Source organism: Crotalus tigris, unplaced genomic scaffold (assembly GCF_016545835.1).
Source record: "Crotalus tigris isolate CLP2741 ecotype Arizona unplaced genomic scaffold, ASM1654583v1 scf7180000024153.1733885, whole genome shotgun sequence".
Classification (NCBI taxonomy): Eukaryota; Metazoa; Chordata; class Lepidosauria; order Squamata; family Viperidae; genus Crotalus; species Crotalus tigris.
This window is the reverse complement of record NW_024100414.1, coordinates 331,453-358,223: the sequence shown is the minus strand read 5'-3', so window position 1 is coordinate 358,223 and position 26,771 is coordinate 331,453. Positions and strand designations below refer to the sequence as shown.

At 44.3% G+C, this 26,771-nt stretch overlaps 1 protein-coding gene across 1 annotated transcript; it reads left to right on the top strand.

Moving 5' to 3' along the window:
- The first annotated feature begins 119 nt into the window (after positions 1-119).
- On the top strand, positions 120-25,441 carry DDX31 (DEAD-box helicase 31). The gene is made up of 20 exons (XM_039322945.1): positions 120-435; positions 799-1,043; positions 1,258-1,333; positions 1,943-1,986; positions 2,395-2,465; positions 2,741-2,805; positions 3,322-3,366; positions 3,712-3,753; positions 4,196-4,260; positions 5,211-5,330; positions 5,803-5,909; positions 6,673-6,914; positions 7,352-7,528; positions 7,894-7,953; positions 11,668-11,718; positions 12,101-12,240; positions 14,926-15,007; positions 18,038-18,149; positions 19,733-19,904; positions 23,582-25,441. The coding sequence occupies exons 1-20, from the start codon at positions 322-324 to the stop codon at positions 23,721-23,723; spliced, it is 2,172 nt and encodes a 723-aa protein (XP_039178879.1). The 5' UTR covers positions 120-321; the 3' UTR covers positions 23,724-25,441.
- The last annotated feature ends 1,330 nt before the right edge of the window (positions 25,442-26,771 follow it).

Genomic DNA, 26,771 nt, shown 5'->3' with positions numbered 1-26,771 from the left:
GGGGACCCCGTACTACGGTATTCCAGACAAATGGTTTCCTTTCCATTTTAATCAAAGGGGGTTGGTTTTGATTATTTTGGCGAGGCGATCAACTAGCCACCTATACCGGGGGTCCTTTCCCAGGCAATACGCTTGCAGGCATGGCCTGGCTGCAAGTTTGGAGTTGCGAGATTATTACTGTTATTGTTATTGTTATTATTACTTTTTCCAGTTGCGCTCCTGGTTTTGCTGCGGCCGCTTTCTCGTTAGGAGCCTCTTTGCAAACTTGGGAGTCGAACCTCCCTGTGCAGGAACTGTCTACCGGAGCTGGATTCGCCTAGCATGGCTTCAGACGAAGGGTTGCTTATTAACGTCAGCACGTTGCCTCTGCCCAGGCCCTGCCGCCCCCTTGCAGGACAGAGACCCCCCAACCCAAAATGGGGGCGTGGGAAAAAGGTAGGCTCATTGCCATTGGGGAGGGGGGAAGAGGGACGTTGGTTTATATAGAAGGGGTGCGTTGCAACTGGACAGCCATTTGTCTGAAATGGTCTAGGCGGGTCTCCTGCTTGAGCAGGGGGCTGGACTAGAAGACCTCCAAGATCTCTTCCGTCCCTTCTGTAATTGGAAAGTGGAACGACTTGCCTCCAGAGGTTATGGGTGGCCCAACACTGGAGTTTTAAATATGAGATTGGGCAGCTGTTTGTTCAGAATGGTATAGGGTCTTCTACTTGAGCTGGGGGTTGGACTAGAAGACCTCCAAGGTCCCTTCCAGCTCTATTCAGAATCATTTGCTAACAGGCTTTTCTTTTCTGCTCTAAGGCCTGGAAAAGAACATTAGAAGGGGCACAGGAAGCCACTCCTGTAAAAAAGCAGCGCTCTTCTCCAGTGGCCCAGAACAAAAAGCCATGGAAAAAACCCCAAACTCACATCAAAGGAACTGGGCTACCAGTATCATCCCTGGAGAAACTTTCGTCTGAAGCCAGAGCAGGCGACATTAACAAGAGACCTTTTGTAAAGACTTCCAGCCTTTTTAAAAACAATCCAGAGATCCCCCACATTCAGAGGTAACGTAACTTTTCTTCACTAAATAAAAGACCGATTCATTGTAAACTGTTATTATTTATCTGCTGCTGCGTTTCTGTAACTGCCATTTTGGATTTTGCTTCTGAAACATGTTGGTGTATCGTGGTTTGAAGTTCTGGGTTAATCTTTGACTTAAACAATTTTGCTTTATGTCAAATTTTGATTGGTTCCTGGGTTGATCTGCTCCTTATCTAGAACTGCGGTGAAACAAGTTCAAGAGGAGATTTTCACCTCAGATTCCTTTGACCAGCTGGATCTCCACCCTCACTTGGTAAGTTCTTTCACTAAGATGTGCAGCAGTGTTTCAACGAATCCTCCCTTTAATCCAGACTGTTTTCAGGAAGAATTTTTGGGTCATGGAATTATACCACAGGAAAAGAATTTGGAAACCATCCCATTCAACCTTCTGTTCATAGAGCTTTAAGGTGGCCAGGTGGCCTTTTCTCTCCACAGTTAAAACGTTTCTCCCAGTGTTGAACATTTCAATCCATTTTCTGCATTTCTGGTTAAGCTCACCCAACAGTCACAACTATCTTGTTTGATTTTCTATGCCACCATAACAACCAGTGAAGGTATCAAAGTGATGTGCATCTATTACCGTGTGAATGGCACAGTTGTCATTATATAGAGATGTCAGAGACAAATACGTATGATAATACACAGTACCTATGTCATCTTCTGTCCTGGTGCAGACACTGATTTTTGCCCTGCTTTTATAGCTTAATGTGGGAAGGGAACTCTACAGTAGCTTTTTCAATAAGCGATGTTTAAACAAGCCAAAGTACAATTAAAGCGTTGTGCTAAACTAAATGGATTTGGGCCAACTAAACTCTAGTCATAATACAACTCCAGCACTAACATATTTTTTTTTCTGTGTTAGATTTCAACAATATCCTCATCCTTGAAAATATCGAGCATGACCAGGTAAAAGGATTTATGGGGTTTTTGGGGGGAGGAATATGAATGCAAGAAATATATTCTAACAAATTTTATTCTTGTGTGTTTTTGTATATACAACGCACACGGGGATCAAATAAAGCTATCATATCTAGGCCGAGAGATAGATGCGTGCAGAGCAGAATCAAAGCCATTTTAGTTATCAAGTTATGTAATGCATGTCTGTGTGCAACCACACAAAAAGCCAGAAAACTATGCAGCATGCCAGATGATAAATGATAAATGATGTGATAAAGGTGATAAATGAAATAGGCTCTAAGGATAATCATACACAACTTGACGGTGAAACAGTGGAGTGAAAGCACCACCTTGTTGTTGTTGTTTTTTTTAAAAAAAACTTGTTGATGGTCCCTTTTTATCTTTAAACCCATCCAGTGTTCAGAAGGAGGCCATTCCCATGTTGCTACAAGGAAAGGATGCTCTGATCAGATCACAGACAGGCTCAGGTGAGGATTTAGCTGCTCCTGTTTGGGAATGACTAACCATGCAGGGCAGAATAGGATGGAGATGGGGCAACCTGGTGGTTTGAGACACCCTGTAGGGTTTAAGGGGTCTCCACAGGTAAGTGGGATTGAGCCTGTTTGGGGTTTTTTTTTTTTTGAGAGAGATAATGTGGAGGTGTTAAACATCTGCAAAATTCTGCTTACAATGGTTTTTTTTTTCTATCCTTCCTTCCTTCCGATTTCCTTCCAATTTCCCTCTCCTTGTTACTCTCTTCAAGGAAAGACACTTGCCTATAGCATCCCCCTCATACAATCCTTACAAAAACTGGAGCCCAAAATCAAGGTAAGCACAGACTTTTGATTGCAGAAAAGCTACTTTGCCCTACTAAAGAGGCCAATATATATATATATATATATATATATATATATATATATATATATATATATATATATATATATATGTATATATATATATTTCTATTCTTGAAACGACATATTCTGTAGAGTCCTTAGTGCTGTCTCTATGAGCGTGGTTATTTTTTTGCAGACATTTCATGACTCAACTAGGTAATATCAGGACTAGCACTGGAGTAGCATTGATGATGCAGCCTTGTTGGGTATGGAACCTCTGCTAGAAAACAGCCAAGCTCAGAGCTACTGTATATGAGCAGAGAGCAAACCCCACTAGCACTGATGATGTTGCCTAATTGGGTCAGGAAATGTCTACAAGAAAACCAGCTAGCTCAGAGAGCACCAAGGACCCCACAGTTCAACCCTGGAGCTACAAATATTCTACCAGTATTGGCCTGGCCTCTCTTTTGCTCCTCAACCTGATCTGTCTCCTTGTTCCTTCCTCTAGCGTAGTGACGGACCATATGCCCTTATCTTGGTTCCAACTAGAGAGGTGAGTTTATTTACCCATCTTCCCAGTTTTAATTTTAATCCCAATCGGCAATGCCTTTGAATATTTCAGGGTTTTTTGATAACATGGAATCACTACTTATCAACCCCATTGATCAACCCCGCATTTCTCTTTCCTGCAAGTTCAGATCATTCCCATCATCCCCAGCTAGCTGACAAGCAGCAGGGGATGATGGAAGTTACATTTGTCTCCAGAGCAAATCCTGTATGTTTTTTAACAACAGATAGATACGGTTGTGGCGAAAGCTCCTATTTAGGGGATAAATAGCTAAAGGCAGAGTAGGGTGGTGTGAATGGTGTAATAAATCCTACTTTTTTTTCCTTGTAGCTAGTTCTACAGAGTTTTGAAACCCTCCAGAAGCTCTTAAAGGTAAGCATGGATTGAAAAAGATGGAAGACATAATTGATGTTTGTTTATTGTCTCTGGCACCTCTCTGTTGCTCCTTGCCTGGAAAGAGGACTTTATTTAAGAAAAAATCCCCCCTCCCATCACATTAAATGAGTCTTGAGGTTGAGGAAAGAATTTGTATCTAAAAATTAAAACACCTGTTTAGGTAACATGCGTAATTTTGGGGTGTAATGTTTGTGAGGCCTTTGTCTTCCCCTCTGTCAGACATCTTAAGTACATTATGAGATGAGCCGCCATTTTGAGCCCAGTTGGAATGTGGAGATCGCCTGGCCTCACAAAATGGTGGCCCTACTGGCATTTCTGTCAGAGAAAACAAAACCAACGGATGCTGAACAGGCTTATTTTCTCTCCCCCCCCCTCCCCACTATAAAGTTTCACTATCTCCATTTCCTGTACTTTTTAGCCATTTACCTGGATTGTGCCAGGAGTCTTGATGGGGGGCGAAAAGAAGAAATCGGAAAAAGCCAGGTATGGGCTGTGGAAAGCACCTCAAGGGGAAGAAACATTCTCTAGTTTTTTGGAAAGTAAAACTTCCTTTCTCTCTCTCTTCCCTCCTTTCCTTAATCCCTCTCCCTTCTGAATCCTTTTCTCCCTTTCCTTCGTTCCTTCCTTCCTTCCTTCCACTTTTATCTTTTTTCATTTCTTTAAATTTTCCCTCCCTTCCTCCTTTCCCATTCTTATCTCCTTCCTTTCCTTCTTTCTTCCCTATCTCCCTCCCTCCCTCCCTCCCTTCCTTCCTTCCTTCCTTCCTCTTTTATTTTTTTTATTCCTTCTCTTTTAATCTTCCCTCCCTCCTTCCTTCCCATTCTTATCTCCTTCCTTTCCTTCTTTCCTCCCTATCTCCCTCCCTCTCCTTCCTTCCTTCCTTCCTTCCTTCCTTCCTTCCTTCCTTCCTTCCTTCTTTCCTTCCTTCCTTCCTTCCTTCCTCTTTTATTTTTTTCATTCCTTTTAATCTTCCCTCCCTCCTTCCTTCCCATTCTTGTCTCCTTCCTTTCCTTCTTTCCTCCCTCTCCTTCCTTCCTTCCTTCCTTCCTTCCTCTTTTATTTTTTTTCATTCTTTTAATCTTTCCTCCCTCCTTCCTTCCCATTTTTATCTCCTTCCTTTCTTTCTTTCCTCCCTATCTCCCTTCCTCCCTCCCTCCCTCTCCTTCCTTCCTTCCTTCCTTCCTCTTTTATTTTTTTTCATTCCTTCTCTTTTAATCTTCCCTCCCTCCTTCCTTCCCATTCTTATCTCCTTCCTTTCCTTCTTTCCTCCCTCCCTCCGTCTCCTCCCTTCCTCCTTCCTTCCTCATTTTTTTCATTCCTTCTCTTTTAATCTTCCCTCCCTCTTCCTTCCTTCCCATTCTTATCTCCTTCCTTTCCTTCCTCCCTCCCTCTCCTTCTTTCCTTCTCATTCTTACTTCCCCTCCTTTCAACAGATTGCGCAAAGGAATCAACATCCTCGTGGCAACTCCTGGACGGTTGGTGGATCACATCACATCTACCCAGTGCATCCACTTCCGCTGTATCCGGTGGCTGATTCTGGATGAGGCTGACAGGTAGGAACATTCTGGATATTTGATAGAAAGATCTGCTCAGGTGGCAGAAGTGAGATTTCCTCTCTGCAGCCATAAGTGCAAGGACAGTCAACTTTTTCCACTGCCGTCATAACTTCGAACAGTCACTAAACAAATGCTTGTAAGTTAAGGACTACTTGTACCTTGGTTGTGCTTGATACCTATCTGTCTATATCGATAAAAGGAAATAAGTGATAAATTTTCTAAGCTTTAGAGTACTAAACCTTGAAAGTTCAGAGGCTTACTTATTCATTTCAGGATTTTAATTTTTTTTTTTTTAATTTGAAAGGAAAATTAAGTAAAAGAAAAACTGGCATGGGTGAATCGAGACTTTAAAAATCTTTTTTTCTTCTTCTTCTTCTTCTTCCAAAATTGTACATCGTACTCAGTAAACATAGTGGGTGTAAGATGCTTCTCTGACTGATTTCCCATTTCTGTCCTCCCCCCCCCCCAGAATTTTGGATCTGGGCTTTGAAAAGGCCGTGGCCGCGATATTAAACGCGGTCAATGCAGCCAGCCCGAAACGGCAAAACGTTCTTTTGTCAGCCACACTTTCTGAAGGTGAGTCTAATCCTAACTGAATAACAGAGTTGGGAGGGACCTCAGGGGTCTTCTAGTCCAACCCCCGTCTAAGAAGGGACTAGAATTCACCCTCTCCTGGTGTCTAATCTGATTCCTTGATCCACTAATAGCCTTAACCAGTTTGGGGTTAACTCTAGTCGAAATCTGTATTAATTCTGGGACTTGATAACTAAAAATGTTGGAAGCTGATCCCAGTCCAGCTGGTGAGGAGGTAATTTTGCCAATTGCATTCTGAGGATTTTCTTTCCAGTGGCTAAAAACTCCCAGATTTGCAGAAAAGGGCTCTTGAAAATATTTTGGATTACGCTATTCGTTTTTTCTCTGCTGCTTTCCAAGAAAATCACCAACAGAGGGAGTTTTTTGGATCTAGGAAATGGCAAAATACAGCTTGCAGGGATCAAAATATTTAAAGGGAGGGAAGGGGAAGCAGGGCTTGGCTGTCAACGGTGATAATAACGATAGCGATAATTTTTATGAGGGTCCCGGACCAGCATTACAAATAAGAAGCATTTAAAAAAAAATTAAAGAACGAGACAATACGCAGGTAGCCCTAGGACCACAATTAAGCGTAACATTTCCGTCGCTCAGTGAGACAGCTTTTGTGAGTTTTGCCCCATTTTATGACCTGGGCTGTGTCGTAAGTTGAGGACTATCTGTATTTTTTTCCCTTCTTTGATCAAAGTAGTCAATTTGCCATTTCTGTCACCTATTTCTTGTTCATCCACCCACCGATTCTCCACAGGGGTCTCGAGACTAGCTCATATCAGCTTGCAAGACCCAGCCTGCATTTCGGTGGCGTCAGAAGCCCTGGGTTCAAATGCATCACGGGAAAAAGACCACCTTCGGGAGGTTGTGGCCGTTCTTCCTGCCCAGGAACAGCGAGGCAGTTTTGCCGTGCCCGAAAAACTCCGTCAGAACGTGGTAGTGGTCCCAGGCAAGCTAAGACTAGTGACGTTGGCGGCTTTCCTGTTTGGGAAATTCAAGGTAAGAAGTTCAAAGTAGTTCTGAGAAAAGCCCAGATGCTTAGAGAGGTGGATTCTATATACTCTCTGTCTAGAGTTACAACTGGGATGGAAATGTTTTATTCGTTTCTTTGTTTATTGAATTTGGGTGTATGAGCTCCGTTCTTCAAAGCAAGACGTGTTTTAAGTCCCAAAATGTCCAGATAGCATTCGAAAGCAGACCGACACATTCCTAATTCATTGAGCTAGTAGTTCTCAATTTACAACCATTCATTTACTGGCTGTTTGAAGTTACAACAGTACAGAAAGCAGGGGCGTACGACTGGTCATAAACGCTTGCTTATGGCTACGTAGAAATTCTGGGCTGATGCCTCTTTTGACTCCGCCCCCCTACCCTGACTCTCTTTGGAGTCCCAACATATCATCAATGTTGAATTCGGATTTTGTTCTCTTCTGCAGTTCGAAAAACGCCACAAGATGATTGTTTTCTTCTCGAGCTGCGAGCAGGTGGAGTTTCACTACATCCTCTTCCAAAAAGTGTTATGTGAGGAGTCCGGGGGTGAAGGATCAGGGTTAGCACCAGCCCCTCCTTCTCCGTTGACCTTTGCACGTTTGCACGGTGACATGAAACAAGAGGTGAGTTCAGATCCTTCCTATAAACTCCCCCCACCCCCTTTATTTTAACCTCTAGCGAGGAAGCTTCCTTACTGCAACATAAGCCAGAAATACGTCTCTTGCGCCTGAAATTTACAATCTTAAACAAGTAAAATTCAGTTAAAAGCAGCAGCCAAAAAGTGTTTGCTTTTGTGCATAAAGTCTTCTGTTCGTTAGCCATTGGAAATCAGCAGGCCCAAAGATTCTGCCCTCCCACCTCAAAAAAAATTAAAATGGTTGGTAACCTTGGCAATCCTTTTTTTTTTTTTAATCTTCTTAAGGAATTAGTTTTACTTGCCTGATCTGGCAGCACGTTTTATGTTTTTTTTTCTCTCCTTTTCTTTTAGGAGAGATCGTCCGTGTTCCAGGCTTTTCTGCAGTCAAAGACTGGGGTGTTACTCTGCACAGTGAGTTGCCAAATAATGCTGTATTCGGTGCCTGACATATCTCGGGGTTTGCCAGAGAAAAGTAGCAAATTAATTTGGACGATGCCAGATCCAAACTTAGGAAGGGAGCGTGATCGTGATTAACCTGGGTTAGGATTGTGGACTTCGGAGCAAAACTGTTTGTGTGTGTGTGTGTGTGTGTGTTTTAACAGTATTCTATTTTTATCTGTCTTATCATCCATCTATCCATCCATGTATGTATCCATGTCGTCTAGCGCTCTATCTCTCCATCCATTCATCTATCTGTCTGTCTTTCTATCTGTCTATATCTCTGTATCTACTCACCTACCTAACTCTCTCTCTGTCTATTTACCTACCTACCTGTCTGCCTGTCTATCTGCCTATTTACCTACCTACCTCTGTCTATCTACCTACCTACCTGTCTGTCTATTTACTTACCTGCCAATCTGCCTGTCTATTTACCTACCTGCCTGCATCTATCTATTTACCTACCTACCTGCCTGTCTTTTAATTACCTACTTGCCTGTCTGTCTTTCTGTTTGTCTTTCTCTCTACCTACCTACCTACTTACCTCTGTCTATTTACTTACCTACCGGTCTGTCTGTCTATTTACCTGCCTACCTCCGTCTGTCTATCTACTTACCTACCTCTCTGTCTTTCTGTTTTGTCTGTTTGCCTGCCTACCTACCTACCTCTGTCTATTTACTTACCTACCGGTCTGTCTGTCTATCTACCTACCTCCTGCATCTATCTATCTATCTCTCTATTTACCTACCTACCTGCCTGTCTTCCAGTGTCTGACCTATCATCTTCCAAGTTTAGCTTTGGCCTTTCTAAGGAGCCACTGCCGCCCTTCAGGGCTGGACATCCCCTTTGAAGGAGCATCTGTTCCTTCCCTTTGCCCATTGAGTCCATCACGCTAACACGTCTTGCCAGTTTTCTGGCGGGCACAGGCAGCCGTTCCCCCCCCCCCAATCTTCCTGACAGCTTGGGGGCTGCCGCCCTACCCTTCCCTTCCGCCGATGACGCAGCCCAATCTGTTGCCCGGCTGGCGGAGGCATCCTCCCTGCTGACGGCTTTCCACGCTCGGCCTTAATGACTCTTGGCAGGCAGGGGGAGAGACACGGGGGGGGGCCTCCCACGTCCGGTTCTGACCCCTCCCCCCACTCCTCCCATTTTGCTAAGGTGCTCTTTGGGGCAAAGAAATGAATCATCGGAGTCCGACTGACAAGCTGGCACCGGCATGTAGGAGCTTCCATCTGGACCTGGAAGCTTCACGTCGGTGGGCAGGCCACGATGCCCAGGCTGGTTTAGAAGATGCGGCCTCTCTTTTTTTGCCCCAAGATTTTGTGACCTGCCTAGCATGGCCGGCTGGCTCTAATTTGAGAGCTTTTTTAAAATTAATTAATTTATTTAAATTATCATTCTGAACATAATTGCCAAGGCTGTCCTGTCACCTTGCCTAAAACCATTCTAATGGCGTGAATTCTACCCAAGAGCGTATTTGTATTAGGGCTCAGCCAATCAAGTGGTCTTATTCCCAGGGTAGACTGGAAGAGGAGGCATTTATGCTCCATTTTGGCCAATCGGGAGACTGTCTCACTATGGAGTCACCCAATCAGATTGCCGTCCTCTTCCATTCTCCTAGAATGGGGGTGATGGCTGTCATCCTGCGTTTGGGCACCTGTTAAGCGCCTCGGACTACAATTCCAGTCTCTCCATCCCACAGATCGATGGGGGTTGTAATCCAACTCTTAGAAGAGACATCTTTGGTCCTCTGCAGTGTGGGCCTCCGTATTTTAATTTGTTTATTTCTTTATATATCAAATTAGTTTTCTTATTTAGCAACTGCATGGGAAAAGCGGCAATAATGGAATTGTTCTTCCTGGTGGGCTAGTAGAAAGAAACCTCAGTCTTAGCTTGCTATAAATATCAGAATATATATTTTTTTGGTCTAGAGAGAGCCAATTTGGTGAAAAGGTTAAGGCATCAGGATAGAAAGTGGGGGGCTGAATTCTAGTCCTGCCTTAGGTATGAAAACCAGCTGGGTGACTTTGGGTCAATCACCAGGAGACTGGGAGTTCTAGTCCTGCCTTACACATGAAAGCTGACTGGGTGACTTTGGGCCAATCCCCAGGAGACTGGGAGTCCTAGTTCCATTTTAGGAATGTAAGCTGGCTGGGTGACTTCGGGCCAATCTCCAGGAGAAGGGGAGTTCTAGTCCTGCCTTACACATGGAAGCTGGCTAGGTGACTTTGGGCCAATCCCCAGGAGACTGGCAGTTCTAGACCCGCCTTAGGCATGAAAACCAGCTAGGTGACTTTGGACTAGTTCCTCTCCCTCAGCTCATCCTACCTCACAGGATTGTTGTGGAGGAAAACAGGCGGGAGAAAGAAGCAGTAGGTCTGTTTCTCATCTTGAGTTATTTATAAAAAAATAATACAAAGACTGGATGCAAATAAATAAATAAATAAACCTTGCAGAGCGGCGCCTCCCAAGTTTTCAGATCCCAGCCTAACTCTTATCAAAAAGTGAGTTTTGCCCCATTTTATAAACATTTCTTGCTATGGGTTGTCTTTGGCTGAAATGCAGCGGGAGGCGCAGCCCATGACGCACGAGCCTGGGATCGGGAGGCAGCTGGCCTTGATTGCACCAGCCAGGTTGAAAAAAACAAAACAAAACACAAAACCCAGAGCGGTGGAAACACTGTAATGAGCACTGATGTATTTGCATACTCATTACGCCTTTGCATGGGGTCCTGCCTTGATCTGCTTAAACTAATAACCCTTTTTGGCAGGGTGCGGGCTTCATCAAGTGGACGGGCGGGCAGGCGGTGCCAGGCGCTGCTGGCTGGAGTAAAGCCTCTCCCCCCCCCCCAGTCCGCTCCTTGAATTGGAACCCGGCATCTTGGCATAATGGCAGCTAATAAGCTGAAGCGCCTGGTCAAACCCAATCTCCCCCCCCCCCCGTTTTGGCAGAGCAGAAGGGAACTAAAGGAAAGAGTGGGGATAATGAAGTGGATGAGGACTTTTGGAATTGGAGGGAGAGAGGGAAGGAAGGAAATAGGGAGGGGGGAGGGAGGGAGGGAAGGAGAGAAAAGGATTCGGAAGGGAGAGGGAGGGAAGAGAGAGAGAAAGGAAGCTTTACTTTCCCAAAAAACTAGGGAATGTTCCTTCCCTTTGAGATGCTGTCCACAAAGGGAAGGAAGGAATGAAAAGAGAAAAAAATGAAGGGAAGGAGGAAGGAAGTGAGAAGGGAAGGGAGGAGAGGAAGGGAGGGAGGGTTAAGGAAAGGAAGGAAAATGGGGGGGAGAGAAGGAAAGGAAGGAAGGAAAGGGAGGGAGGGAAGGAAGGAAGGAAGCAAGGAAGGAAGGAAGGAAGGAAAGAAAGGGTGGAAGCTAACTTTTTTTCCTCCAACCCAATTCTTCCCAAGTTTCTTCAACAAGATTTGTTGAGACAAAAAGGCAAAAGTTGCAAGAATCCTAGCCACAGAATTTGTCCTTATTTAGGACAAATGCATCATGAAGTACGTTCACGGAGGGAGACTTTCTGATTGTCTTTCTTCCCACAAACTGACAGATCTTTTCACCAATATGAAAGGACTTTGGAGGAGTTTTTTTTTTTTTTAAACTCACTGGCCTTTAGAATCATAAAAAACAAAAGACATTATTAGGGCCATAACAGAGACTTTTCTGATTTTTTTTTTTTTAAATAGGATGTTGCTGCTCGCGGTTTAGATCTCCCTCAAGTCACCTGGATTGTGCAGGTAAGTGGTCTTCTTTTCTCACTTTTTTCCCCGTGTGGTCATAACCAAACGGTCACGAAACGAACAGTTGCAGTTTGAGGACGGCCAGTAGTGACGCAATATGTTTTCATGGGCCCCAAAAATACATAAATAAATAAATAATCCCAGTAGGCCTTAACAGCTTCTGATCCCCAATTTCTTCCTATTTCCTTTATTTTTCTTTCCCCCTCCTTAAAAAATAAAAGGGATGCCGCCAGGGCTGTTTAGGGGGTGTGTTATTTTTGAAAATGATCTCGGAGACTCTAATTAATCACTCGTGCAATCTGCTAATTCATTCTCCACTTAGCTCACGTTGTCATTTTTCTCTCCCCCCGTCCCTGCCCTCCCCCCAATTCCTGGGAAGTATAATCCACCAGCTTCGCTCGCTGAATACATCCACCGAGTCGGGAGGACAGCCCGAATTGGCAGCCCTGGAAACAGCCTGCTCATCCTTTTACCTTCAGAGGCCGAATATGTCAGCTTTCTGGCTTCCTACAAGATTAAGTGAGTCACACAAATCTTCTCTGTTCCCCCCCCCTTTCCCCCCACCGGGTGTCAAAATCCTTGGCCAACTTTAGCTAATATAACAGCTGCAGCCCCACATCTTGTTTGCAAGAGGGAGAGAGGGAGGGAGAGAGAAAGGCAGGAAGGAAGGAAGGAAGGAAGGAAAGAAAGAAAGAAAGAAAGAAAGAAAGAAAGAAAGAAAGAAAGAAAGAAAGAAAGATGGGGTGAACAGTTAGTGTAAAACTAAAGTTAGATGAAAACTTCAGCGTGATTTTTTTTTAAAAAAAATGTTCTAGGTTTCGTCCTGAGTGATGTACAAGCAGAAACAACCTGGAATATTAGAGAGCAATGAGAGAATTGTTGTTGTTGTTATTATTATTATTATTATTGTAAAAAGGAGAAGCAGAACAATGATGTTACTTGATTGCAGAAGAAATTAGGTTAATATTTGGTGGGGTGGACTTTATTTATTTGATTTTTTTTTTTTAAAAAAATCACACCTTTATTATTGTTTATAAATAACTCAAGGGGTCTAACACACCGAATGTTCCTTCCTTCCTCCTGTTCTCTCCGCAATGATGCTACGAGGTGAATTGGGCTGAGAAAGAGGGACTGACCCAAAGTCACCCAGGTAGCCTTCATGTCTGAGGGACGATTAGAACTCACCATCACCTGATGATTGACTAGAACTCACCATCTCCTGGCAATTGGCTTAAAAGTCACCCAGCTGGCTTTCGTGCCTAAGGCAGGACTAGAACTCACCATCTCCTGGTGATTGGCCCCAAAGTCACCCAGCCGGCTTTCAACACTGGCAGAGCAAGACAGTGTATATAAACAAGGAGCAAACTCTGCTCCCTTCTTAAACTGATAACGTTACCTAGCCGGGTAATGAAACGTCTCCAAGAAAACCCCCTAGCTCAGAGAGCACCAAGGACCCCCACAGTTCAACCCTGAGGCTACAAATATTCTATTCATGTCTAAATATTTGCCCCTGAATAAAAGGCCTTCTCCTTCAAACACCCTGCTCTAATTTTTGTTTTTGCTCTCCTGAAGCTTGGCCACCAAAGGAATTTGCCGGCTGTTTCATCGCAGTTCCTAAGAGCTGTGAAACTCCGCTTCATAAACCTTTTTTGCTTTCAGGACAAAGATTTTTTTTCTTCTCTTCTTTTTTTTTCTCTTTTTTCGAGAGGTGCACGAGCCATCTGCAAAATTAGCTTATATATCTGTGTGCATGTACACAGGCAGTCAGGGACTGCGAATATATGGATATAACGGATTGCAGATCAGATCTGGAGAGACAGATTCACGCCTGGGGCACGGCGTGGCGTCAGATCTAATTGCCCTTTCTGTTCGTAAATGGAGCCGTGTGGAAATTTATCCTGACAAATTCAGTGTGGCAAACGAGGCAGAAAGAACGCCATGTGCCGGCCGGTCATGGTGTGCCGGTGGGTGTGCGGAGAGCGAAGCCGGTCGGTCTGTTTGTTTTTTATTGTTTTTTTTTTAAAAAAAATCACTGATCACTTTCTTTGTTCCCTGTCTCTTTAATGGGCCAAGTGGAACTAACAGGTGGGAATAAGCAAAGATATTCATGGCAATTTGGAACACTTTTCAAGAGTGGGTCATTTTCTCTCTCTCTCTCTCTCTCTCTCTCTCTTTCTCTCTCTTTTTTGATGTGTTACTTTGTCGTTTTGGGAGTTCCGGGCAGTTGAGCATGATGAAAACACAATCCCTGGGCTGTGGCTGTTTTGTCTTTGTAGGCCGAAATTCTTCCCGCCGTTTTTATTTGCTTAAAGTATTGCTTTAAGTTCGACTTTTGGCACAGTCCAAAAAAACCTCCCATAATAGCTTCTATGGGAATGTTTTCCACCTCGAGAGAGACGACTCTAAAAGAGAGAGGCAAGGGGAAGGAAGAGGAAAAGAAGATGCTAGGAATCAGTTCTTGGTTCAGTTTTTGAACCATAACTTGCTCCATACTGGATGAGACATCTTAATAATAATAATAATAACAACAACAACATCTGCCTATCTCAGGTCCTGGGTAAGGACTCGATAGGTAGACAAAAATGCCAAATCCAGTCTGAACATCTGGGTGACTGCAATGATCCATAATAATAATCATCCATCCATCCATCCATCCAGAATAACAGAGTTGGAAGGGACCTTGGAGGTCATCTAGCCCAACCCCCAGCTCAGACAAGAAACCCCATATCATTTCAGACAAATGGCTGTCCAGTCTCTTCTTAAAAACTTCCAGTGTTGGAGCATTCACATTCACTGGGAATTCTAGTCCTGTCTTAAAGATGAAAGCCAGCTGGCTGACTTTGGATCACACCAACATGCTTTTTTTGGAAATATTATCAAACTTCGCATTTTTAAATAAGCTTTATCCCCAGGCAAACTTGCGGGGGGGGGGGCCCAAAGAAAGCCCCAAAGGAAATCAATTTAATTTGTGGTATTGCAAATTCTGTCGCCAAATTCGAATCTGCACAGATTCTCACTCAGAACCGACGTTATCGTTCTTGGCTTTGATCTAAGAAGTGAAGAAAACAGATGATTCTTGAAAACTTAAAAGGAAAAAAAACCCCAACAACGTCTGCCTAGATTTTTAATCTGGAGAATTGTGACCGAAGGTTTCACTGTCATTTATTATTGTGGTTTTTTTCCCCCTTTCTTTTCTGTTTCCAGCATTGCAGAGATAAAAATGGAAGAGATTTTGTCCAACTTAATGAAAGATGACCGTTTCAAAGGAAACCAGGGGAGGTACCAGGTCAGTTCCTTTCTCCTTCTGATTTTATTCCAGTTTCCTCATTCTTTTTTTTTTTTTTAAATTTGCAAGAGCAAAAGACTAGCTTATGAGTTGCACCCAATTTTACCACCTTTTTTTGCCCCAATTGTTAAGCAAACTTGTGTCCCAAGCCATCTGGGAAGGTGTGACAAATGGCAATCATAGGATCATAAGTGCATGCCAAGCGCCCAAATTTTGATCCCATGACTATGGGGATGCTGCAATGGTTATAAGTGTGAGGATCAGTCATAAGTCACTTTTTCCAGTGCTGTTGTAACTTCAAACAGTTGCTAAGCAAAGTATGTCAGTCCAGGAAATGATGTAGACTCTCTGGCTTGTGCAGGGACTAGTATGACCTCCAAGCCTGTTATTTTATGTTTCTTCTTCACTCTATTTGTTAGTGGAGAAGGGCACAAAAGATGACACCTTGACAGTTGTCTTTTTATCCCCCTGCTTCCCTCCCTCCCTCCCTTCTTTCTTTTCTTCTTTCCTTCCTTCCTTCCTCCCTCCCTCCCTCCCTTTCCTTCTTCCTTCCCTCTTTCTTTCTTTCTTTTTTTCTTTTTTTCTCCCTTCTCTTCCCCCCCTCCCTTTCTTCCTTCTTCTTCCTTTCTTTCTCCCTTCCCTTCTCCCCTCCCTCTCTCTCTCTCTCTCTTCCTTCCTTCCTTCCTTCCGTTCACGCTTCCCTTCCTCCCTCTCCCTCCTCTCTCTTTTCTTTCTTCCTTCCGTCCTCCCTTCCTTCCTTCCTTCCTTCCTTCCTTCCTTCCTTCCTTCCTTCCTTCCTTCCTTCCTTTTTTTCTTTCTTTTTCCTTTTCTCCTTCTCTCTTTTTTTCCTGGAGAAAGGAAGAACCAATACCTCATTTCGAAACCTAAAAGACAGGGAGCTGGGGCCTTGGAGAAAGCAGGTAGTGAGAAGTCCTTTGTAATATATTGCCATATTATTACTAAATCCCCAGACAGTCTCGGCATAGCTCAAGTCACCTGTCACTTAAATTTGAGGTCCCTTTAATTTTCTCCTGGAATTCGCGCTGGGCTGTCTTTAAATTAAGGCCTTTATTGGAAGCCTGAAATCTTTCCTTGCTTCCCTGGCGCTGGCGTCTATTCTGAGCTCGGTTACAGGAAAGTATACAATAACCATCAGTGGGATTTCGAGAGGTGTGAGGCTGTGTTTATTTAACACTCGGGGGGGATTTTTCGAGTTTATTTGGTCCTCACTGCCCGCTTTCAATAATGCTTTGACAACCGGTCTGCCCTTCTCATTAATTTTAAACAGTTAAAACACGGGGAAAAGGAGGGGCAGGAGGGGAAAAAAAAGTTTTTCATTATTAAAGTGCTTTACTTTTTAATAACAGAGGATTCTGGACGTCGGGGGAAAGGGCAGCTTCGCTTAATTTCACATTCATATTAAAAAAAAATACACACACACACACACACGCATACCGGGAAGGAAGGTGACACCATGTGCAACCCAACAGGTCTTTAAAAAAAAAAAAGAAGAAGAAAAAAGCTGGATTGACGAATGCAGGAGCATCAGGGAGCAAAGAACGAGGGAGAACGTCTTAGTATTTTGCCAAGACAAGTTTTAAAAATCAGTTTTTAAATATGATTTGTGCATCGCTTTTCTTTAAAAATGCAGAAAGGCGACGCAAATGGATATATTGGTGGGACGTTTTAGCTTCATGGCTTCTCCTGTGGTCCATTTTTATTCCCCCCAAGGGAATCAAAGGAACATTTCTTTTTTGTGGTGTCACAGCAACCTCACAAAATAGTCCAGATGCAAGAAGAAGAAAAAAGAGAGAAAGAGAAAAATTGTTTAGTTTTGGCTTAATGCGGTATGGGAATCAGCTGCCATAGTTTATCCATCGTGGTTTTGCTTTGTGCAAAGGTGTCTAAATGCGGCCTGTGGTCTTCTGGTCCACAAACCAGGATTCACACCAATTTGAGGTATTGATTAGATTGGATTAGATGTTAGATAACCTTTATTGTCATTCTTTTTACTGTGGGCAGAACAGCACACATTAAAAAGTGGGTTACAGTCTGGATTTAGCTAGTTGTGGGTTTTTGCAACACTCTTCCAAAAAGAATCCCTGCTTAGCACAAAGTACAGGAGTCCTAGACTTATGACGATTCATTTAGTGACGGTTCGAAGTTTACAACAGCACTGAAAAAAAGTGGTTTATAATAGTATCCGTTTAATAATAAATATAATTGAGCAGTGAAACAGATTTCTGCAGTTGCTGGAAAAATCAAGATACATTTGGCATTATTCAGTAACAAAAAGCCTTAGGAAATCAAGAGGGTTTTAATTGTTACAGTTGCCGAAAGGAAAGAGGTATTTTAAAGCCAAATAAATAACACAAGTAGTTCTTAACTGTTGCTATTTTAATAGCTTTGGTTTTGAGTGCTTTGGATAAATATTCACGTATTGGATACTTCTATTGCTACTGTGCTAAATCAGGTGGCAAAGTTTTCTCCTTTGCTTAATAAGGGCCGAGAAACTTCCATCTCTGTTATTCTGTAAAAACCATACAAAGAACGGTTAGGTACACCTAGCTTAATGAAGAGTAGGAGTAGGGACGACATGATGGCAGTCTTCCAATATCTGAGGGGCTGCCACAAAGAAGAGGGGGGTCAGCCTATTCTCCAAAGCACCTGAAGGCAGGAAAAGAAGTAATGGATGGAAACGCATCAAGGAGAGAAACAAACTAGAACTAAGGAGAAATTTCCTGACAGTGAGAACAATTAATCAGAGGAAAGGCCAGAATTGTGTCCTTTTCTATCACTGGAAGTTTTCAAGAAGAGATTGGAACAGCCATTTGTCCAGAATGGTTTAGGGTCTCCTGCCTTGAGGAGGGGGCTGGACTAGAAGACCTCCAAGGTTCCTGAACCATCTCTACAATTCTATGTTCTCACCGCTTTCTTTTCCCATGTCTGAGTTGCCAAAGCGACGCATCTTTTGAAATCTCTTCTGTTGACCCTCTAGAGCTTAATTTTTTCCTCTTCTTTCCTGTTTAGAAGAGCCAGCAGGGCGAGGTCCAGGAAATACACCGAAGAGCCACCGTGATGCAGACCGAATTTGAGGATTTTGTCCACTCCAGCGCTAAAACCCTCCGATGGGGCAAAAAAGGTCAGGAATTTGCTTCCCTAACTTTACGAGCGCTGGCGTTTCCGCGTTCGAGGGAGGTTTTGTGGCTTAACGAGGCAGAGTAGGAAGTGGCGTTTGAAGCAGAACGGAAGTGTTGGGTCTTTCTGCCCACCAGCGTTTCTGGCACGAGACGCTGGCACCGGGAATGGCAGGAGAAAGGCTTCTCCACGACCAGGGCCATATTGGCATCTGCAGTTTTGACCATTGAGGCTTCCATAAACATGGATGAAATGGGCTTTCCCGTGCCAGCCTTTGAGGACCTCCACGGCTGCCAAGGAACAGGAGAGCGGCCCCACGTTTTCCGATGAACACTTGTCTAGTTCGTATCTTCTCCCTCCTGTTTTTTTTTTTTTTTTTTTGCAAAGTTGCCCCCTCCCTCCATCTCTCCCCCCCCCACTCGGTGCCCATCTCTTTGTATCCGTGTCCTATCCATGCCCCCTCTCCAACTGGCATCCACCAGCCGCCCTTCTCCAGCCCGGCCGAGAACGGTGAATAATTGACGCAGCAGCTGGGCTCTGGGTGGATGGCAAAAAACCCCAAATGGAAACGGCGCCAAAGAGTCAGCCTCCCGGCGTTTCCTCGGCTGTCCTTTCTCAATCCGCCACCTTGGTGGTCTTGACCTGGTCAGTGTGGATGGTGGATCGGGGCCTCCTTGGCAGACTTTTTATCTGGGGCTGGTAAGATTTTGGGGTGGAGGGGGAAGAGGAGGGGAGAGAAGGAAAGAAAGAGAATGAGAGGGGAAAAGAAGGGAGGGATTGAGGGAAGGAAGGAAGGAAGGAAAAGATGGATAGAAGATCCTAAGGAAGGAAGAAGAAAAAAAGAAAACAAGATTCTGACGAAAGAAGGAAGGAGAAAGAAAGAAAAGATAGAAAAAAGATTCGGAAGGAAGGGAGGGAGAGAGAAAAAAAATGGATAGAAAATGACAGTGAAGAGGAAGGAAGGAAGGAAGGAAGGAAGGAAGGAAGGAAGGAAGGAAGGAAGCCTTTTTCTCCTAATCAGTGTGGACCAAAGTTACCTTTAGTGCGCTTTCAGTGGAAGCAACGGCTGCTTTCAAAACCCAGTCCTAAAATCCACTCCTATTTTAAAACCTTCTTTCCCCTTTCATCAGTGTGGACTAGAAACTTGCCTTGGCAGCTGTTTCAGAGGCTTTGAGGCAGGCACGTATGCCAGAGACGTCATTTGACTCCAAATACCTGAGTGGGCATCTTGGGAGTCTTGCTTCCTGCCCTTCCCTCCCCCCCCCCGCTAAAAAAAATGGAGGCTAGGAAATGAGAGGAGGGGGCTGCCGCCCTTGGCTATTCCCTCATTGATTGGGAAATGGCGTTCGCTTTGCTTAGCAAACAGAGCTTTCCGAGATTCCCCAAGATCTTCGGGAGACTGAGCCTGCTAAAATGACATTTTTATTACTGTTCGTAAACCGCAATCTCCTGCCACACAGAGATTTAGGCTTAAGTTCTGCGCAAATAAACCGGTGTTCTGACTCAGGAAGGAAGGGCAGGAAGAGGTGGGTGGGGAGGGGGTGTTGGGAAGCTGGGATGTCTTCATTGGCCCCTCTTGTCTTTCAGCCCTGCAGTCCTTCATTCGCTCGTACGCCACCTACCCCGCCACCCTCAAGCCCATCTTCCACATCCGGGCTCTGCACTTGGGTCACGTGGCCAAGAGTTTTGGGCTCCGCGACGCTCCTGGGAATCTCGGCGCTGCTGCTGGAGCCTCGCGGCCGGGAAAGCAGCAGAAAAGGTAAAATGCAAAATAATCTCGTTTCCAGACCCAGATTCGAAGCAAGGCGAGCGGAGAAATCCTCTTCCTGGCTGCATCGTTGGGCACCAAGCGTGGGGAGGAGACGACATCCCTTGAAAAAAGTTCATTTTTCATGGTTTTTCTCCATCCAGGAAAGGAGAAGCAATCCCTTTCCTTGGATACAGATTTCAGAGACCTCAGCTTGCCTTCCTTAAAAGAGGAGATGGACGTGAGGCAATGCTGAGAGTTTACAGTCTTTTATTTAATTATTATATTTATACGCTGCCCAGATCACTCTCATGCCACCCTGGGCATCTTACAGTCCAATGAAACAATCTTTATTTTACCTATTTGTTTATTCAATTTATACGCCAGCCAGTTCACTGCCACGCCATGCTCGGCGTCTTACAATCCGATAATATTATTTTATTTATTTATTTTAAACGGATTTTAAATGGATATGCCACCCAGCTCACTGACAACGCGACTCTGGGCGTCTTACAATCCGATAAACAATATTATTTTATTTTACCTATTTATTTATTTATTACATTTATACGCCAGCCCGTTCGCTGTCCCACCATGCTCGGCGTCTTACAATCCGATAATATTATTTTATTTATTTATTTTAAACGGATTTTAAATGGATATGCCACCCAGCTCACTGACAACACGACTCTGGGCGTCTTACAATCCGATAAACAATATTATTTTATTTTACCTATTTATTTATTTATTACATTTATACGCCAGCCCGTTCGCTGTCCCACCATGCTCGGCGTCTTACAATCCAATAAACAATATTTTTTTTTTTACCTATGAAATTGACATGCCAGCCACTTTGCTGTTACACCATGCTCAGTGTCTTACAGTCCTATAAAACAATCTTTACCTATTTATTTATTAAATTTGATATGCCACCCAACTTGTTATCCAGTGATCCCGGCTGCCTTACCAGGTGATAACACAAACCATATAAAACGGTGAAAAGGTTTAAAAAAACATGAAAACATCAGGCCTCAAAGTCCCAACTTTAAAATTCACGTCAACCTTAAAATTCAATCTGATCAAAGATTAAAAGAGTCAAGACAATAAGTGTTTGGAGGGATTTTCTCCCCCCCACCCCCACCTCTCTTGTGCTGACAAAACTGATCGGGGAGACCCGAGAGTCCCACAAAGACAGCCCCTCTCCTAATCTCCCCCCCTTTTTTTGACAAGGAGCAGAAATGGGGTGGGGGCTGACAGTTCTGCCTCTTTGAACCAAATTAAGTGAGATGGGGTGTGTGCGTGCGGAGAGGGAAGGCCGTTGGAGAGAGGGGGGTCTTTGGGCATTGTCCTCTCCAGAACCCGCTAGGGACCCCCGTGTTTTTGAGGGGGACGGTTGACCCTCGCCAGCAGATGGGGAGCACGACAAGCGAGCGGGGGTGGGTGGGTGGGTTTAAAAGAGCTTTATTGAGTGAATAGTAGCCTGATTAGCCGATAAAGAACATGTAAGATGGGATGGGGGCTGCTTTTGAAGTCTCGGTGACCCAGCGGGGAGCGGATTGACTGACACCGAAAGTCTCTTCGGATTAGAGGCACACAATGTTTTCCTCTGTTCCTGCAAGCTTGTTAGTCTCTTAAATTCCCTTTCCCTACACTCTCAAGGGTCTAGCAGAAAAGCAGGGGACACCGATACCAAACACGCCCTTGTTTCACGCTCCTGTAGGAGAATAAAAGCTTTCTCGCTTTCGTTTCCAGAAATCCGGGTCTGGTCTTCCCGCTCGGGTGAGCCACCAATGCTTTCCTTTAAAATAAGTTCATTTCGCGTGTTTTAAAATAAATACATTTTGATAAATTTATCGGTCGCTTTAGAGGCAACACTTGGGATATTGCAACCAATTCTGGTTACCACGATATAGGAAAGAAGGGAGAAATCAGAATAGCAGAGCTATTACAGACCGTAAGAGGTCTCTAACAGAGCCCGACAAAGAGACCTTGTAGGTCTTCTAGTCCAACCCCTTGCTCAACCCGGAGACCCTACGCCATTCTAGACAAATGGTGATTCAATCTCTTCCTAAAAACCTCCAGTGTTAAGAGTACTCACAACTTCTGAAGGCAAGGTCCTTGGTGCTCTCCGAGCCTGGTGGTTTTCTTGCAGACATTTCATTACCCAACTAGGTAACGTCATCAGTGCTAGAAGGGGAGTGGGGTTTGTGGAGCGGAGGAGAAGGGTAAGGGGAAGAGAAGGACAATGATTGTGGTGTCCTTGGTGCTCTCTGAGCTTGGTTGCTTTCTTGCAGACATTTCGTTACCCAACTAGGTAACATCATCAGTGCATTAGTGTATCTAGAAAGAGTGCAGAGAAGAGCAGGAAAGATGATCAGGGGTTTGGGGGCTAAACAGTACAATGAACGGTTGCGGGAAATGGCTGTGTCTAGTTTCATGGAGAAAAGGACTAGAGGTGACACGATAGCATATTTGAGGGGCTGCCACAGAGAAGAGAAGGTCCACCTATTCTCCAAAGCACCCGAAGGCAGGACAAGAAGCAACGGATGGACACTAATCAAAGAGAGAAGCAACCTAGAATTAAGGAGAAATTTCCTGACAGTGAGAACAAGTGGAACTGCTTGCCACCAGAAGTTGTGGGTGCTCCATCCCTGGAGGCTTTTAGAAAGAGACTGGACAGCTATTTGTCCGGAATGGGATAGGATCTCCTGCTTGAGCAGGGGGTTGGACTAGATGACCTCCAAGGTCCCTTCCAACCCTATTCTAGGTTCTAACCTGGTCACTGATGCTCCAAAGCCACCTTTTCTTCTTCTTCTTTCAACCGAGTTCTCGCAGCCCAGAGTTGCAGCTGAATCATCATCTTCTTCTGGCGTAACCGTTGCCGATGGCTCAGGAGCGTCCTGGCTGCCAATTTTCTTGTGGCATTTAAGGGGCCTTAATATCACTTAATTAGAGGCAGGAAGAACTGGAACCCTTCCCAAGAGGAGGGTGGGGTTTCTTTTTTTTCCTCCCCCCCCCCTCCGTGCAGCAACCAGACCGACGCTGCCCTACATAATAAAAGTTCTCTTCCCCCCCCCCTTTTTTTAAAAAAAAATAATAATAAAAACTGTCAGGGCTAGTCTCCGATCGAACAATTGGCTTAGCCGTTTGGGTCTGAGTTGTAGATGGTGCCACAGCTGAGCCCAAAATTTCTATGGCTAATCAAGATCGTTGTTAAGTCAGTTTTGCCCCATTTTATGACCTTTCGAGAGAATCCTTGCGGTTGTTAAAGTTAGTAACACGGCTGTTAGGTGAGTCTGCCTTCCCCCATCGGCTTTGCTTGTCAGAAGATTGCAAAAGGGGATCACGTGATCCCCGGGACGCCGTGACCATCGTAAATATGAGCCAGCTGCCAAACGCCCGAATTTTGACCGTGGGGATGCAGCAACGGGTGTTAAACGTGAAAAGTGTTCCTAACTGGCTTTTGTTTTGTGCCCTTCTAATTTTGAATTGACTCACAGTGAAAACTTGTTAAGGACCACCGGCAAAATGAAACTTTTGGTGGACTTTTCAGAGAATCCAAGGCTGGTGGCCTTGGAGAAGGAAACAAACGAAGCCTTTTCTCCTGGAAACCTAAATCCTAATATATATATATATATATGTTTGCTTTTAAATTTCTCATCTGTCCGTCACTCTCTTTTTCTCTCCAGGCGTGACCTTCTCAGGAAGACTCAGGTCAAACCTCACCTCAGTTTTGCCTTTGAATATTCGAGTGGTTTGGACCCCTCAGCTTTGAAGGGGAAGAGGAAAAAAGGGCGAAGGAAATTGGGAGAGCAGAATTCTCCCAGCTGATCTGGAGCTCTCGATGGCTTGTGGACAGGATTGGGAAACGGCTGGAACAAGAAGGAAGACACAACCTCGGGAATGTGCCCTTTCCGATCTAGAAGAGGAAACCAGGTTCCACCAGGAATACCCCCTCCCTTCCTGGTCTAGAAGAGAAGATCAACCAGGTTCGGCCAGGAACGTGCCTTTTCCTCCTGATCTAGAACAGACCAACCAGGTTCAACCAGAATGTCCCCTTCCTGGTTTAGAAGGAAAAAAAAATACCCTAACCAGGTTCAATCGGAAATGTCCCCCTTTCCTCTTGATCTAGAAGAACAGACTAACCAGGTTCAACCAGAAATGGCCCCTTCCTCTTGATCTAGAAGAGACCAACCAGGTTCAATCAGAAATGTGTGTCTCTCTCCTGATCTAGAAGAACAGACCAACCAGGTTCAACCAGAAATGTCCCCTTCTTGATCTAGAAGAACAGACCAACCAGGTTCAACCAGAAATGTCCCCTTCTTGATCTAGAAGAACAGTCCAACCAGGTTCAACCAGAAATGTCCCCTTCTTGATCTAGAAGAACAGACCAACCAGGTTCAACCAGAAATGTCCCTTCCTGATCTAGAAGACCAACCAGGTTCCACCAGGAACGTTCTCTTCCTCCCTGATCCAGAAGAGAAGGCCAACCAGGTTCCACCAGGGTTAATCCGTCCTTCAATTAAAGACATATTGACAATAAGGCATCTTTCAGCTCAAATTGCTTTTCAGCAGGGAGAAAAAAGATCTTGAGGTACTTTGGTGAAGATTTGGGGAAACTCTGCCAGCAGGAAAAAACCAAATCACCAGCAATGATCTGTTTATCAACCATGGCAAAAAGAGGCCATAAAATCAGGCACGGCTCTCTTCCCGACTGCCTCGTTTAGCAACACAAATCCCAGTTCTAGTCATTAGTCAAGGACTGCCTTGCAGAACCCGATTCCTCTTTAAAACCAGGGGAACTTTTCAGCTTTTGAAGGAAGCAAATCTTGGCTCCCTCCTACGTCAAGAGACATTTTGTAAAAGGATGGCCCAAGCAGTTTTAATTTGGGCTGAATTTTCACCTTGCTTTCCTGCTTAGAAGGAAAGTTAATTTTTTCAAATCTGGAGTGTAAACTTTGTGAAAGGAGATGCCTTTCAAATCTCAAAAGTTACACAAGAGATACCCACACACACGTACGCACACCGAGCTTGCTTTTGGGTGGTTTAATTCAAGGAGTTGTGCACAAACCACCCAGGGCTGCTTCTGGCAAGGCTCTATAAAATTTGATAAATAAATAAAACAGAAGGAGGCTTTGCAGGAAAGACTCCAGCCAGTTTTCAGCCTCTCCTGCTGAAAATATCCTGAGCAGTCCCGAGTAACGCAGCAAAGCTCACGTCAGAATTCAGAATAAATCTAACGTTTTCTGTTTGTTTCTGAACGAAACGCAGGCAGTCTGGAGGAGAAAAAGAAGAGCCTTTGGCAGAGCTGAAATGTCATTCCAACATCGGAAGGTATTAATCTCGATTTTGACAAATCAACATTTTCTAAGCGCATTTATAAAGTTCCCTCTGAAAACCTACCACTTGCCTGCCTTTAATGTGGTTCTTTGTTCCAGTTTTAAGTGACATTGGCAACTTGGGTTTTACTCGTTGAGGCGATAGCATCTCGGCTACGAAGCTGTAAGGCTGTCTTTCCGAATAAAACAAAACATTGTTTTAACATGCCATGGGATAGGAAGGGGTTTTTTGTGTGTGTTTTTTTTCCATTGCATAGAACAGGCAAAGCATTCAGAGCCACATCGGGAAATCTCTTATCGGGGCAGAAAATGGAGTTCAAACTCTGTTTTGTCTCTGTTTTTTCATAGCCTGAATTATTCTGTAGGTCAATTAATCTGCAAAACTCTTAATACAGTTAGGCCACAATGGAGCCCAAAGTTGCTGTGGCTAAGTGAGACATTTGTTAAGTGAGTTTTGCCCCATTTTGTGACTTTTCTTCCTCTAGCTGTTAAGCGAATCAGCGCAGTTGTGAAATTAGTAACACGGTTGTGTAAGTGAATCTGGTTTTTCCATTGACATGGCTTGTCAGAAAGGTCGTATGACCCCTGCTGCGACCGTCATAAACATGAGCCAGTTGCCCAACATCTGAATTTTGATCAGCATGGTGGATGCTGCAAGGGTCCTAAGTGTGAAAAACAGAAGTCTCTTTTTTTTTCAGTGCTGTTGTAATCAAACGGTCACTAAACGAGGCGTTGTGAGTCAAGGACTGTCTGTAGCACTCTGCATGCAACATGAAACGCTTTTGATTTCTGGGGGTCTCTACTTTGCAATAAAGGAACCCTTTTTTTGAGGGGGTGGGAGCAGATTTTGAATTTCACCCTAAAGCAGGAGACTGTCACCTTTCCATTTCGCCACCAGCAAACCTTTTAATATGCTGTTTCAAATGAATTTTGGAGGGAAGGAGTGGGTATCCCAGCGTCCAGCTTTTTCCCCAGACGTGCCTGCAGAAAGCAAATTTTAATCGTGCGGCTTTTCCAGGCATCCGAAAAAGTTGTCCTTCATTAACCCATAGATGGGGCAGTTGCAAGAATAATGAAGTGATCCTGAATCTCTCCAGATTTCCATTTTTTTAGGGGGGATGTAAGATGCTGGGCTTCATTATTTCACCCCGTTCCTCCCCCCCCCCTATTTCTCTCTCTCTTTCACACCGAGTTGTTCCTTTGATAGATTTTTAATATGATTTTAAGAGAGTTTTGTTTGGCCTCATTCTTAGGCAATAAGATTAAATTTCAAGCACTTATCCCCTGGGTTTAAGTCAATCCATGTAGGCCTGTCCTTGAACAGGAGGCCTTTTTGTATTAAGGGGAGGGGGGGTGTCGCCCTCTGTTTGCCCTGCCTTGAAAAAGAGACTGCTTTCTTACTTCATTAACCTTAAGCTGAGGACAATCCGGCTGGTCTTGTCTGTCTTCGCACCCCCATCACACACCCCCTTTTCTTTTTATAAGCAAAACACAAAACTCATATGCGCTCAGCAGTCCAAATCCTCTTTTCCCCCTCTCC